The 16,070-nt window shown below is 47.3% G+C and overlaps 1 protein-coding gene across 1 annotated transcript in view; it reads left to right on the forward strand.

Moving 5' to 3' along the window:
- TRIM25 (tripartite motif containing 25) overlaps window positions 1-15,106 on the forward strand; it is a 20,173-nt gene extending 5,067 nt beyond the window's left edge. Inside the window, exons 2-9 of the mRNA XM_042782156.1 lie at window positions 4,027-4,122; window positions 6,352-6,585; window positions 8,499-8,667; window positions 10,310-10,372; window positions 13,387-13,413; window positions 13,734-13,799; window positions 13,884-13,973; window positions 14,577-15,106. Coding sequence (XP_042638090.1) covers window positions 4,027-4,122; window positions 6,352-6,585; window positions 8,499-8,667; window positions 10,310-10,372; window positions 13,387-13,413; window positions 13,734-13,799; window positions 13,884-13,973; window positions 14,577-15,106 — 1,275 coding nt within the window. The remainder of the gene's footprint in view (window positions 1-4,026; window positions 4,123-6,351; window positions 6,586-8,498; window positions 8,668-10,309; window positions 10,373-13,386; window positions 13,414-13,733; window positions 13,800-13,883; window positions 13,974-14,576) is intronic.
- The last annotated feature ends 964 nt before the right edge of the window (window positions 15,107-16,070 follow it).

The raw sequence follows: 16,070 nt of genomic DNA on the forward strand, positions 1-16,070 counted from the left end.
CACCCAGCCCCATTGTTGTTGGGTATCGTCTACTTGGGTCCGACCCATAGCGACCCTATGTACAACAGAATGAAACACTGCTCAGCCCCACACCATCCTCAGTTGTTGCTGTTTGAGCCCATTTTTGCAGCCACTGTGTGCATCCATTTCGTTGAGGGTCTTCCTCTTTTTTGCTGAGCCTCTCCTTGCTGAATCCTTAAACTGGTCTCCTTTTCAAACCCTGCTGCTGCTCACTGCCAGCTGTAGAGCCAGGCCCTGGGCAGTGCATTGGACCAGCCGCTTGTTCTGGCCACTGTTGCGGGACGGAGTAGAGACTGGTGTTCCTCAGGGGTCAGTCTGTGAAGACTCCTTAGAGCTCTCCACCTTTGATTAGCTGCTAATGCAGCTAGTCAAAGCTCTTGGGTCACTTTCCTTTTGTCTGGAAACCTGAGGGCCCCTGCCCACAGTCAGAGGACTCAGACATGTTTGGTTAATGCTGTAGGAAATCTTTCAAAATAAAGAGTTCCAGGGTACAGTACTAAAACCATTGGCAGCCTCTGTGTGTTTTAAGGTCTTTTGCAGTCTGAGACCCCAAGAGACTGAATCTGCCAGGGCCTGCCTGTCTGCATTTGGCCCACACCTTATCTCTGCCAGCGTTGGAGGCCAGGTCAAAGGGCATTGTCATAGAGGTTGAGTCTGAAACATCATCAGTGGCTTGGACTTTCAGGGTCCAGTTAGTGTGGCCTCGGTTCCTGTTTCCAGCCCTTGCATGTGACTGTCACTGAGTTGTTGAAATCCAGGTTCAAGGTCGTCGTGCTCAGCTCTGAATATTCTGGGTGGAGTGGGAGAGGCAGGAAAGTGAAAGGGACAGAGTATGTTGAGCCAGCTAGTTAGAGGAAGGAAACCTTTTTTCCAGAAGTTTCCATTGTTCACTGCTTGGGCCTTTGTCCACAATTGTAACACCAGAATCTTAGCTGTACCAGCTGATAACGATGGGACCTTGGGCAAGTCACTTAATTGCTCTGTGCTTCAGTGCCCTCATCTGGAAAGTGGGGATGATAATAATTCCTCTGTCATCCTGTTGCTCAGAGCTGCTTTACCAGGGATATAGTAAGTAGATAAGAAGCAGTAGCTGCTACTATTATGGCATGGAGTCTCTGGCTGGTGCAGTTGGTTTACATGATCGACTACTAACCAAAGGGTTGGATTCAAGTCCAGCCAGAGGTGCTAGGAAGAAAGGGGTGGCGTTCTTCTGAAAGGTCAGCCATTGTAAGCCCGTGGAGTGCAGTATACAGCTCTGAAACACGTGGGGTCACCCTGAGCTGGAATTGACTTGACGGCAAATGGTTTTACTTTGATGGTGGCGGTGGGCATTTTCCTTCTCACTTCTGTGCCCCCAACATTTTATCTGAGCAGAGGTAAGATACTGATTATGAAAAGTATGGAAGTAATATGAGGCCTGAAAAAGCCAAAACCCGTTGCCATCGATTCCAACTCATAGTGATCCTATAGCACAGAGTAGAGCTCCCCACAGGGTCTCTGAGGCTGTAAATCTTTATGGAAGCAGACTGCCTCATTTTTCTTCCACGGAGTGTAGTTGGTAGGTTTGAACCACCCACCTTTTGGTTAGCAGCCAAATCCTTTGACCACTTCACCACCAGAGCTCCTTGCATATGATGATTATATCTCCCTTCATGGACAATTGATCTTTATTTCTGGAGGTGACTTGGGGCCTAGCAATTTTGAATCGGCTTAAATTCAGTTGCAGCTGAACTTCTGCACCTACGGCTGACCTATTTTTGCAAGGAGTACCTTGCATGCGGCCCTTGGTGGCCCCAGCCTAGTGGTTTCCCCAGGTGAACTTGCTTTGTCCTCTTGGTTCCCTGAGGCTGAGGCTTTCTCAGCCCTCTTCTGGAGTTGGCAGATGCCTCTGGGCTTATCTTTTAGGTTTCCTTCTCCCGGATCTTGGCTCCTTCCTTGCTTTGTTAGCTCTCCAGTGTCCTTAAGCAGATTTTTTTTTTTTTAAGTATCTTATCTGCTTTCCTGGTTGTTTACTGTGGAAGGGTTGTCTGAACAACTTCATCTGTCATTACTGAAGCAGCCATCCCACTCTTTATGTCTCTATATGAGCCTGGCCACCTTGCTGTCCTCCTTGCCTCAGTCTTAACAGCTGTAAAATGGGTAATTGTGAAGAAACACATAGGATTACAGCTGACACTTAGTAATGTCCTGGCTGAGGTCCAGGCCCTGTGATGAATATTTACATTATTTTATTCAATCCTCTTGACAACCCTAGAAGCTCTGGTAGCACAGTGCCTAAGGCACTTGACTGCTAACCAGAAGGCTGGCGGTTCAAACCCACCAGCCACTCCTCAGAAGGAAGGTGGGGCAATCCTACTTCTGTAGTGATACTGCCTCAGAAACCCAAGGAGGGGTCGCTGTGAGTTGGGGCCGACTCGACGGCACATAACAACAACAACTTGACAACCCTGTGAAGTGGGAACAGCTGTAACTATTTTGTAGCCAAGGAGACTGAGGTGAGAGAAGGTGGCACAGCTGGACCTGTGGCTTTAATCCTGGTCTGTCTTGCTCTAAATCCTGGACTCTTTTTTTTTTTAACAATAATTTAAAAAAAAAAATTTATTATGGTTTTTGGGTGAAAGTTTATAGACCAAATGCATTTTCCCTATAGCAGTTCACATACACTTTGTCTCATGACATTGACTGCAATTTCCCACAGTGCAACAGCTCTCTTCCTACTTCGTCCTGTGGTTACCTCTTCCCTGTGTCCTTCCCTCCCATGCACTCCTGTTCCCCAAGCTGTCTCCCTGTGCATACACAGCCCTTCTATTCTCCCTTGATTGTTCTCTCCAAGGAACGTACCTACCCACTGTAAATGTTCAGCTCATATGCCTGTCTTTTGTTTGGCTGGAAACCACAGGAGTGGGTTCAATTCCAGACTTGAAGGGCACCTAGGGGCTATAGTCTCAGGGGTTCCACTAGGCTGTATCAGACCAGCAAACCTGGTCCTTTTTTTTTTAAAATAATTTTTAGTTTTGTTCCACATTGTTCTCCCACTCTATCCAGGATCTCCTACATAGATCCCCCTCTGAGTGGTTGATAGTGGTAGCTGGGCACAAATCTTGGACTCTCTTTTTAAAACATTTTAAAATATATGGATAACAAAAAATTTGCCATTTTAACAGTCTTCACATGTATAGTTCAGTGATGTTAAGTATGTTCATCTTGCTGTTCAACCCTCACCATGAACTGTTCCTGGTATTTTCCATCACCCTTCACAGAAGCTCAGTGTCCCCTAAGCACCGGGTCTTCTCCCTGCTCCCTCCCCTGCCCTGCCCCTAATAACCACTGATAAACTTTGGTCTGTAGACACGTGTCTGTTGTCTTTTATATAAGTGGGTTCATGCGATATTTATTCTTTTGACTCATTTCATCTCATTCAGCTTATGGTTTCAAGGTTCATCCATGTTGTACATGTTTCGGGACTTCATTTCTCTTTATGCAGAGGGCTATTCCATTGTATGAGTGTACAACACTTTGTTTCTCCAGTCATCTGTTGATGGACATTTAGACTGTTCCTACCTTTTGGCTCTTATGACCAGTGCTGCAGTGAACATGGGTGTACTAAACCCTGTAGTCTTGCTTCTCTTGTTGTTAGGTGCTGTCGAGTCTTCTCCGACTCATAGCGACCCCGTGCACAACAGAATGAAACACTGCCTGGTCCTGTGCCGGCCTCACCGTCCTGCTGCACCTGAGCCCACTGTTGCAGCCACTGTGTCTATCCATCTCATTGAGGGCCTTCCCCTTCTTCATTGACCCTCCACTTTACCGAGCGTGATATCCTTCTCCAGGGAATGGTTTCTTCCTACTGTACTGTTCCCCTAAAAGAATGAATGAAGGCCGTAAGCATGAGAATACTCTGCAAAGCTAGAAGCGGGTTAGACTCGGGGTAGACAGATTCAGGGGTAGTCCCTGGTGTTGGGCTGGAGTGAAGGGGTGGCCTCTTACCCTCTGTTTTCTCCACAGGCCAAGCTGAGGCAAAAATTGGCCACCACATACAGTCAGATCAATGGTGCATCAAAAGCGCTGGAGGACGTGAGAGCCAGGCAGCAGGATATGCGGGTGAGTGATGAGCTCCCCTGGCCCCGAGCAAGACACACTCAGTTCTGTCCTTAGTAAGGCTGGTATTGGGTCCACTCCCAAGTGTCAGAATTAAACTTCAGCCTTGCAAGATGTGCAAACAAGCTGTGTGCCCAAGAGAGAACCCTTGTAGCCTCAAACTGAAAACTACCTAAAAGCCCAACCTTAGGGGGATAGTTAAATGTTTGGGTTAAAAAAAGTATTGATAAAGAGAAATGGTTATGTTACAAAGCAGAAACAAAACAGGAAGCAAAAGTCGACTTATTACCCACTGGGGTTAGAACAATTCATGAAAAGGAACTGTATTGTTTCCTAGGCCTGCTGTAACAAATTACCACACACTTGGTGGCTCGAAACAACAAATTTATTTCCTCACAGTTCTGGAACCCAAGGGTCGGAGATCAAGGTGTTGGCAGGGCCTGCTCCCTCCAAAAGCTCTAGAGGGGCACCCTTCCTTGCCCCTCTAGGAACTGGAAGAGGCAAGGTGGTTCCAGTTTCTGGTGGCTCCAGGCATTGCTTGACTTGTGACAACCAAACTCCATTCTCCGCGTCCGTTTTCACTTGGCCCTCTGTGTCCGTGTCTTCTCTCCTCTCTTGTATCAGGATGCTTGGCATTGGCTTTAGGACCCATATGGGTAATCCAGGATGATCTCATTTCAAGGTCCTTACTTAATTCCGTCTGCAGAGACCCTAAATAAGGTGGTATTCACAGATTCTAGCATATGGACATATTTTTTGGGGACCACCATTCAATCCACTACAGAAAATATAACAAAAAATGCTGAAAAAAGTATCATAAAAGGATAGCAGCAAAAGTGTTGAAGTGGCAGAATTAGGGATGTTTTAGCTCCCCTCTGTTTTCCCAATCTTGGTTTCTGTGTGTGTGTTTCTGTTTGTCATATGGATTCTGAGCTGTGGAGATCCCCTGAGATGCATCTTCTAGAGTGGTGCTGGCCAAGAGAAACAGCTTGTGAACCTCATATGTAATTTTAAATTAGCTTGAATAACACAAACACAAGTAATTAATTTTAAGAATATGCTTTGTTTAACTCAGGATATCTAAAATATTAGCTTTATCATTAACAAGTAATCAATAAAAAATAGTATTAATGAGATATTTTACATCCTTTTTCTTTTTGGTACTAAAGTCTTCTCAAGGCAGTGTGTGTTTTCACCAGTTTACGTGCAATGCAGCCACATTTCTTGTGGTTCACAGCCACCTGTGGAGAGTGGCTATGGTGTTGGACAGCGTAGTTCTAGAGGGTGATCGTTTCCAGAATTTCTCTAGAGCTGCTGCATGCCCTTTCTTTAAAAACATCACCCATACGCTGCCTCCCAGCTTAAGAGATCAAATATTACCTTTTTCCTTCTCTTTATTATATCCCCTTTTCTCTCTCCCCAGAGTATCTGCTATTTTTACTTTATTCATTCACTCCCATATATTTCTTTATACTTTTATTATATATGTATGCATGCTACATTCTGCTTGTTTCTGAGTTGCAGATAAAGAACATCATGCTGCGTGTGTCCTTCTACAAGTTGTTTTTCCCTCATGATAATTTATCCACACGTAGCTCTGGTTCATCCCTTTTCCTTCCTGTGTAATATACCATCCTTTGAATAGGCTGCAGTCTAGGTATCTAGTCTGATATTGATGGCCATTTAGGTTGTTTCCAAGGTTTTGTTGTTTCAAACAATGTGCCTGTCCCTGGAAAAGGTATCTGGGAATTTTTCAGGGGTATATTCCTGGGATTGGAGTGCTGGGGTTTTGTTAGCTGCTGTCCAGTTGTCCCCTGACTCATGGTGACCCCTTGTACACTGGGATCAAACCATGTGACCCACAGGGGTCTTCCCTGGCTGATTTTTGGAAGTAGATCACCAGACCTTCCTTCTTCGTCCATCTTGGTCTGACAGTTCCACTGAAACCTGTTTAGCATCATAGGAACATATAAGCCTCCACTGACAGATGAGTGGTGGCTGCTCATGAGATTGGCCGGGAATCAAACCCAGGTCTCTCACTGAGCCACGAATGCCCCCTCAGATTTACTACGTATTGCTAAGAAGTTCTCCAAAGTGGTTATACCACTTTGTACTCCCACCAAGTAGAAAGTGGGAGTTCCCTGGCGTCACATCTTACCAGCACTTGGTATTGCAGGTTTAGCATTTGGCCAGTCTGATGGTGCCCTCCTGTCTTGTCTTGGCCCTCTGTAGGAGGCAGCAAACCAGAAGATTGATATGCTTGGACAAGAATACATGGAAATGAAGGCTCTCATTGATGCCTCAGAGGCCAGCTCTACACGGAAGATAAAGGAAGAGGAGAAGAGGGTCAGCAACAAGTTTGACACCATTTTCCAGATCCTCCTCAAGAAGAAGAATGAGATCCAGACCCTGAGGGAGGAGATTGAAGTCGCCCTGACTAAGGGGGACGAGTTTGAGTTTCTGGAGGTGGGTCTTGGTGAGGGCAGTCAGCATTGTTGAGCACTCCCTCTGCCTAGAATCACAATATTGATATGGGTGCAGTAGGGCCTTCAAGGAGTTGGGGCTGTAAGAACTCATTTGAAGCATCCTTGAGACACACACTGTCTCATAGTTATGGTGCATAACAACTTACTGTAAACATAATGGCTTAAAAAAACATACATTTATTATCTCCCAATTTCTGTGGCTCAGGATTCTGGGAATTGCTCAATGGGTCTTCTGCCTAGGGTCTCCCAAGGCTGCAGTCTGGGTGTCAGTCAGGCTAGATGCTTAGGGTCTCCTTCCAAGCTCATGTGGTAGTGGGCAGTATTTAGTTCCTTACAGTTGTAGGATTAAAGTTCCTGCTTCCTTGCTGGCCATCAGACAGGACCTCCTCTCAGCCACTGGAGGCCCTGAAATTCCCTGCCACATGTCCCTCTCCTGATTTGGCAGCTTGCTTCTTCAAAGCCAGTAGAAGAATCAGTCCTTCCAGGAAGACCCCCTCTGAAGGGCTTTTCCATGATTAAATCAGGCCCACCCAGGATACTCACCCTATTGACAAACTCAAAATCAATTGATTTGGAAACTTAATCACATCTGCAAAATTCCTTCACCATTGCCACATAAGGTATCCTACTCATGGGAGTAATAACCCATTGTATTTGCACGTATATGGGATGTGTACCACACACCTCTACCGTCTTCCTCTTCTCCTTCCTCTATAGGGCCCCTGGGAGTATCGTTCTAAAGCATAGATTGCCCACACCCCCTTTTGCCCTTTCTGGCTTCTTGTTCCTCAGCATAGCTCACACAGTCCTTGGTGATGGCCATCTTTGCCAGCAGCTTCATATTTTGTCGCCCAGCCCCCAGCCCTGCAGAGGCCTCACCATTCCACAGACATACTGAGCATTTGTTGAGAATGCTGTGCCTTCTCTGCCTCGAGAATCCATGCCCTTCTTCCAAGGCCAGCTCCAGTGGCAGCTTCCTGTCATCCTGGGCTCCTGTTCTTATGCCATTGGTGGTGTTCCTGAGTACATTACACTGCCTCCACCAGGGCACTGATGGTGGTTTAGATGTGCTTATATGCATGTCTATTTTGACTGTAAGTTCCTTTTGGGTGGGGTCTACCCCTTATACCACCCTCTTACTCCTTGCTTGTTCAGTGTCTGCAGAATGCCTGGCACACAAGGGGTGTTTGGTGTGCCTTGTTGATTGGGTCACCTGCCACAGCACCACAAAGGCCCTGCTTCTTTGTTCATGTCCTGGGGGGGTGTCCCAGAATGACTGGGAACCTTCTCTTCCACATTCAGAGTCTTCTCATCCATTGCCTAGCCTGGATGCCATGAAGTTTTGTCCTAAGTGCTCATTCCTACTGGTTGGAATAGCTGCCTTGAGCTCTCTGGGAGGTATTCTGAGTCCACATCTGGGCCTTTTGATATTTTATGATTTGATTTTATGTCATCAAGATCCTCCCTTTCTATAGGACATGCCTGCATCCCTCTAGATGCCCCTCTCTGTCATTAGAACATGTGTTAAGAGCTGTTCTTCAAGGGATGGAGACAGTACTGAGTCTCCTGTGCTTTCCCAGCTATAGCTGGTGTACTGGAAAGAGCATTGTCCTGGAGGTCTGGAGACCTGTACCCCAAACTCATCACTGCCACTTACTGGCAGTGTTCCTGAAAGGACACTTGTCTTATCTAGACCTCAGTTTCCCCTTCTAGCTCTAGGTTACTGTTTTCAAGTGGTGCTTTAACTCCTTGTGACCTCTAGCCTGCCCCATGAGAAGGCTGATTGGTCTTAACACCCGTGGGCACAGGGAAGGTGCTCCTTGCATTCATGAGGATGAAGCTTGGGGCCTGACTCGAGAGAACTGCCTGCACTAATCTCTTGGCTTGTTACAGAAAGCCTCAAAACTACAAGGAGTCTCCATGAAGCCAATCTACGTGCCCAAGATTGAGCTGAATCACGAGCTGATCAAGGGGGTCTATCAGGGCACCGTAGAACTGAAAAATGTGTTGAAGCAGCACATCAAGCAGTCCCAGGAGAAGAAGCCCGAGGACATGAGTCCAGGTGACCATTAGCAACCTCAATGCTTCCCAGCTGGGGCCCTGAAGCTGGATGGGTCCCCTCAGTGTTTCGGAGGGAGGGATGGGGCATAAGAGGTGGTGTTTTATGGAGCACTGGGGCCTGGGTCTCAGGAACTCTGAAACACCCATCCTTCCTTGGGGGTAGTGGAGAGTCTTTGGCTCATTCTGACTTTATAGCCATCCCTTCTAGAACATTTCTGGAGCTTGTTGTGATGGGCCTTTCTGGAAAAGCTCTTTGGGAGTGTCACCACTGAGGTAGGCTGTGATGATTTTTGAATGGACTTCAAGTTGTCAGTATTGTCAGTGTATTTGGTGGGGGATGGCTAATTTTTGGGGGAGAGAAGCCTACTAATCCCCCTTGACTCTCCTTTTCTTCCCCCCATATCCAGTCCATTACCAGTTAGTTTCTTAAATATCTCCTAACCTAGTCCACCAGTCCCAATCGCAGCTACCACCACCAGCCTGCTCCTAGTTGCCATCACCTGTGCCCATGACCATGGCAGCTTCCTAAATGGTCCCTCTGCATGTAAGCCTGATGTAGCCAAAGGGAATTTCTCAGGACACAAATCTGATCACCTGGGACAATTTCCCCCTCACTGCCCCTCCTGCTTCAAGGGTTCTCCATGCTCAGATTATAGACCAGATTCTTGACTGGCCAGCAAGCTGCAAGGTGCTTCCTCATCTCTGTACTCAGTTGTTCACATATGCCAGAGCACCTTTGCATGTGTTCTTCCCTCACTGCCTAGAGGCTCCAACGCCACCATCTTCACCAGTGAACACCCTCTGGAGCTCAGTCGAAACATTACATTTCTCTGCAAGCCTCCCGTCCCCCCATCAGTTCTCACACTGGGTCATAGGATCCTTATCATCCCTTTAGGACCCTCTGCTCATTCATCATTTGAGAATACTTTGTGACCCTTCCCTATCTCCCCTGCCAGACCATCCTTTCGTTAAGGGCAACTCTGTGTCTGTTTGTCATTCCTCACTGTCTCTCCAGTGCCTGGCACAGAGCCTGGCACATGGAAACTATCTGTTGTGTAACATGGGGAGTGGGCCTGAGTTTCCACTTGGCGAGATGAGCATTCTTGCAGAAAAGTACCTCTGAAATAAGGCATAGTGTGGCTCCATGGTGATCTAGGTGTGAAAATGCTTTGTAGAGGGTGAAGCTGTTGATGAGTTAGCCACACAGATATTTGTCCTTTTAAATTGTTGGTGCTCCATGGTCTGGGGGAGGACGAGGGAGAGAGAAAACCAGTAGGAAAGAAGTTAACATTGATTGAGCAAACACTACACGCCAGGCGTCTTGGTCTCATTCGGTGGTCACGTCAGCCATGAGCATGGTGGAATCCTCCTCCTCATACACTTGGGAGAAACCAAGCTCAGAAATACAGGGCTGACCAGTGACAGAGAAAAGACTCGGTCCCACCATTCTGTGTCTGACAAGAGAGGAAGCACACCAAACGTCCTTCTACTACCTTCTTTCTGGCTCTTGTAAATGGTTGGATGGGGAAGACCAGTGGAAATGCTGTCTTTATAAACCCTTAACTTGCTTGCCTATGGCAAAGCTGGCTTCTAGGGTTGGTGGGGAAGAGATGCATAAATGAACCCTTCTTTTTTTGGCACAGGTGACCCTGCAGAGTATGTCCCATTCTCCACATCCAAGTCACGCCCTGTGAAGAAGCCCCCAAGTAAGTAACCGCACCGCTGTCTCCATGCAGTAGCAGAGCTGTGGCTGGCAAGTGCCTAAGTGAGATGCTCACAGGCATCCCTGCTCCTCCTAGGCCCATCCCAGGTCACACTGCCCGAGCTTCATCTGGAGAAAAGCTGGCTACGGACACTAGGGTGTGGAAGTGGCAGCACCTCCACCGGGACATGAGGAGGGCTTGCCCATAGCATGTCTGGGCTGTCGGGAACAGTTGGATCACCAGCTGATTGGGTTATTTCCAGAACCAAGTGCAGAGCCCCATGGAGGAGGTTGGCGGTGGTCTCCTACGTACAGAGGCCCAAGCTTGGCAGTAGCTCAGTGCTATTTAGCTGATCTGTAATGTGCTTCTGCTATCATGTTTCTCAACCATTGTTTCATTACCACTCTTCTTACCATCCCATGCCTTTTTAGACACATTTATTCCTAATCACCCCCATACCATTTTAATGCCCCACATATACTGTGCATCTGTTTATATATTGTGCTGTATACAGAAAAGAAGAACAAGATTGTTTTACTCCCCAGGAGCCAAGCTTTGCCCCTTTGGGGGTGATATCACTCTCAATGAGAATGCATGCTCTCTTGAGAGTGAGATTTGAACAATAATGACATTGACAACCCCCCGCCCAGAATTATTGTGAGTGAGGTTCACATGGGACACTGATCGTGAGAGACCTTATAAACCATAGACATGCTGTTGAAATGTTCACGGTTAGTGTTTCTGTAAAAGGTGATGGTGATCCCAAGGAGTGATGCCTCCACACAATGGGTGGTGGCAGGGAGGAAGGGACTCTGAGCTTTTGATTCTTTGTTTTCAGTTATCTTTAGAAGATGGATATATGTAATCAGTTTCTGACTGGACTCCTGTCAGGGGCTGGGATGCTTGGGTGCAGATGGAGGAGGGAGCCCTCAGCCAAGCTGGGAAATGTCATAGGGCACTTTGAGTGAAAGCATAGGTGGGAAAGAACTATAAACTTGGATCTTTCTCAAGGGCTAAACCAGTTGTTGTCGAGTCAGTCTGCTTCATGGTGAATCCACGTCAGAGTCGAGCTGTGCTCCATATAGTTTCCAACAGTTAATTTTTTGGGAGTAGATTGCCAGGCCTTTTTTCTGAGGCACCTGTCTTGGTTCTCTAGTGCTGCTCTAACAGAGAATACCACAAGTGGTTGACTTTGACAAACAGGGATTTATTCTCTTAACAGTTTAGGAGGCTAGAAGTCCAGGTTCAAAGTGCTTGCTCTAGGGGCTGAAGCCCCCTTGACCTTGGGCTTCAGCTCTGCCTTTTGCTCCCGGCCCACTGAAGCTGGAGGCTTCTCTTAACTCAGGCAGCTGCTGGCTATTGAGGTTGATGAACCCAGGATTAATAAGTAAAATAGCACAGTTCCAAGATTATTAAGCAACACAGCAGCCCACTAGCTCAAGTCTGGACTTGAACAGTCCCAAGATCGGTAGGCAACATGACAGGTTGCTGAATGAAGACTGGGCTACATGCAGGGTCCAAGTGTGCCCAAAATCCCAGAGAGCTTCGTCAAAGTTTCTTCTTACATACTGGAAGAAGACCATGTCCCTAAGGCAGCTACTCAGCTGCTCACAGCAGATTCCACCATGGAGTTGATTACCAGTCTCATCATGGGGAGTAACTACATCTAGCTACCCACTCACTCAAAACTGGACCCAGCCAAGTTGATGCATAACCTTAACTACCATAGTACCGCTGAGTGGACTGTAGTTTCTCAGCAGCCAAGAACTTAACCATCTGCACCACCCAGAGACTCTTCTGAGGGCTACTTCCCATGAAAGCTTATTCACCACTGCCCCAAATCACATATACTAGTACATTCCTTCTGTGAATGAGCTGTGGATGCTGAGCCACCAGGAGGCCCATTCCCTCAGGAGGTGACTACCTCCTACTTCAGCAGAATGACACATTACTCCATGTCATGGATCTGTTCAAGGTCACAGACCTTGAACATAGTTGGAACCATGAAAGTCAAATTCAGGAATGAATTGAGGCTCTTATGTGTTGGAAGTGACTCAACATAAATAGATTGAGATGGAAACTAGCTAAGGAGGGGGTGGACTAGTAGTCAGAGTGTAGAAGAAACACTTGAGACCTGAGGGGACCAGGCAGGGTGCTTGTGCCTAATTCCAGTGCCGCATCGTGGAGTCCTCTGGTCAGATGGGAGTGGGTGGAGAGTGAGAAGAAGGTGAGGAAATGAGGCAGAGAGTGAAGACAACTCCTGAAGGAATTTGACTGTGAGGCGAGAGGAAGGAGTAGCTGGGGGAGCTTGTGGGGGCAAAGGGAGGGTCCAGTGGAGAAGCTGAAGAAAGTAAGAGAGAGCAGGGCATGAGGTCCAAAACACTCCTTTTCGTTCTGGTATGAAACTTGACTGTATGTAAGAATCTCCCAGGTGTCTTGTGAGACACAGGTTGCTGGCCTTGCCCCCAGAATATCCAATTAAGAAGGTCTGGCTGGGCCAAGAATTTGCATTTCTTACAGGTTTCCAGGTGGTGCTGCTGCAGCTGGCTTGGGGACCACACGTTGAGAGAGTCACTGTTCTCTTAAACTCAGTTCCCATAGGCACACAATCTAGATATTTTTAAAAGTGTATTTTTTTGCTGACTCAGTATTTTTATGTGAATTTCTTCTTTTCTGCAGATATAATTTACCTACGGTAAAATGCATAGCTCTTAAATATAGTTAGATAAATTTTAACAAATGCATATGCATGTGTTACTACTTAAATCAAGAATTTTCATCATCCCAGAAAACTCCCTCATGCTCCTTACCAGTCCCTCCCTCTCCAGCAACCACTGATCTGATCTTTATCGTCATAGATTCTTTTTGTCTGTTGACCCCTTATATTTTTCAAGTTCAGAAACCCTGGCTTTGTTTGGATGGAGCAGATTCATGCAAATGGATGTTAGTATGGTCTTTTGAAAGGGTCATTGTGTTGTGCTTTAAACTCTCTTAATTCTGAAAACTTTCTTTTTCAGAAGATGAGAAGAAACCTAAGAAACCCAGTAAGTCATGCATTTCTACATCTTACTGTTTCTCGAGGATCAGCCAAGTGCTAAATTAAAGGCTGGCAGCTGCAGCCGACCTCTCTCATCAGAGTTCTTTGATGGGGCCTGAGTTTAGGCTGATACTCTGTATGACAGGCAGGCCTGAGGTTGGAGGGGAGGATAGTATAGATGAGTAAGATGAATAAGAAGATAGCCCTGTCTGGACTCACCTGTGTCTGTGAAAGTGGTTCTTAGAAATCAGCTTTGAAAGGAGTAGAGGGCACTGAGTTAACTCTGTGTCATGTTGCCAACTCATTTTTCTCCTCCCTCCTCCCTAGTGCCTGCCTCTCCCGCACCAAGCAAGACTCCCACCTTGAAAGTGCCTGAACAAGCTGGCCAAGAGGGTGAGTTCTTGTGGAAAAGGGGCAGTGGGGTTTCCATCTGAGTTTGTTCTGAAAACAGCTGTCTGTATCCTCTCCCTGTTACAGCCAAAGCCACTGGCTCACAACCAAATGCATCTCTCAAGGCCAAGGTGCTGGAGAACTTCTTAGCCATGTCTAGACCTGAGCTCCTGGAGTGTGAGTAGCTCTTCACAGCTCCTTGCCCTTGACACCGTCCAGGTCCCACTGGCTTCCTTGGTCAGCTACTCCCTTCCCCTCTCCTCTACATTGTTGTTCTCTTAATTCTTCCTTCCGTCAGTACCTGCCTTTCTTCACATCTCTCCCCAGCCAGCTTAGACTCCACAACCAGTTCTTTGACTCCCCCACTTGCTGTCCAGTCTAGCTAATCCCCAGCCTTGGTTGATTCCACCTCATCACTTTCTCTGGGCCTGTGTCTGCTGACAGACTTGCCTTGCATGTTGAACTATGAACTTCATGAGGCCATGCCTCATGTCTCTTAGTTGGTGGTTGTGCGTCATCTTGCATAGGATCCAGCATGAATCAGGTGCTCAGGACATCATTTTGGATAGATGAATGGACAAATGGATGACTGATAAATGGGCAGATGACTGGAGTGACGGATGGACAGATGTGTGATTGGCTAGATAGAATGGATGATGGATGGGAATAGATGAATAAATGGAAGATGGATGGATGGGTTAAAGAAATGAACAACTAGTACTCATAGGGAAAGGTTTAAAAGTGAGAGCACTTAGACTCCTTGTAATATTCCTTTCTCAGATGCTGTTAAGGTCATCCTGGACTACAACACTGCCCACAACAAGGTGGCTCTGTCAGAGAGCTACACCACGGCTTCTGTGGCTGACATCCCCCAGAGCTACCGGCCACATCCCCAGAGGTTCACATACTGCTCACAGGTTCTGGGCCTATACTGCTATAAGAGAGGGGTCAGCTACTGGGAGGTGGAGCTGCAGAAGAATAACTTCTGTGGGGTGGGCATCTGCTATGGCTCCATGGAGCGGCAGGGCCCCGAGAGCCGGCTTGGGCGCAATAGCTCCTCCTGGTGTGTAGAGTGGTTCAACACCAAGATCTCAGCCTGGCACAACAACGTGGAGAAAACCCTGCCTTGCACCAAGTCCACACGGATCGGCGTGCTTCTCAACTGTGACTCCGGCTTTGTCATCTTCTTCGCCGTCTCTGAGAAGGTCCACCTGCTGTATAAGTACAAGGTGGACTTTACAGAAGCTCTGTACCCTGCCTTCTGGGTGTTTTCCGCTGGTGCTACGCTCTCCATCTGTTCCCTCAAGTAGACAGGCCATGGGATGCTTCGGCTAACAGCCCATGGGGTGCCCAAGACTTGAATAAAATGCTGCAGTAGTGAGTGGAACTCTCCTTGGAGGACAGATGGAGCAGGTGGGGAGATGGGACCAAGGGAGGGGTCTGGCCAGGGAAAGGGCTGAGAGATTTTGTTGTAGGGGAGGAGGCATTTCTGCTTCCTGGTCCACTGATTGCCTTGGAGCAAGGTGACCTCCTCCCACTTTTCCTGGTTAACTTCCAGGCTGGTAAGCAGCTGGGTAGGGCTTTGGGTAGTAAAGCCATAAGTGCTGCTTTCCTCCTTGGAGAAAATATACAGCCCCTACAGGTTTATTCTCGGACCCCTTGCTTCATGCTCCTTTACTCTGTAGGGTAACCTTCAGCTCTTGGTGTTTTGATTACCTTCTACTAAAACCAAACCAAACTCACTGCCATCGAGTCAGACCCGACTCATAGTGACCCCTCTGGGGTTTCCAAGGCGGTATCACTACAAAAGTAGATCGCCCAACCTTTCTTCTGAGGAGTGGCTGGTGGATTTGAACCGCCAACCTTCTGGTTAGCAGTCAAATTCCTTAGGCACTATGCCACCAGAGGTGGGCTATTTAATTCTCTAGATTTTTTTAAAACTCCAAAGTCATGGAATTTCAATAGGACCCACTCTCCCACTGTGCATGTGCTGAAATTGAGGTGAATGCTCAGTCTCTTCTTTTCTTATTCTGCGTGCTCACAGGAAACCATCACAGCAGGTGTCCACCCAGAGCCAGAGTTTCCCAAAGCAACATGTCCTCCTCCCCTGGAAAACAGCCTTGGCGTCCTTCCTGTCCTCCTCACCCTGCCATCCCTTTGATGGGTTTTAAATGTTTAATTGAATAGGAACATTTGAAGTCTGAGACTTCAAACCAGGATCTGAATTGGCCTGTGTTGGACTTGTCTTGTGATTCAAGGTCAAAGTGACCCATG

The sequence above is a fragment of the Orycteropus afer genome, unplaced genomic scaffold, assembly GCF_000298275.1.
Source record: "Orycteropus afer afer isolate SDZICR_OR568_19922 unplaced genomic scaffold, OryAfe1.0 scaffold00249, whole genome shotgun sequence".
In the NCBI taxonomy this organism is placed as follows: Eukaryota; Metazoa; Chordata; class Mammalia; order Tubulidentata; family Orycteropodidae; genus Orycteropus; species Orycteropus afer.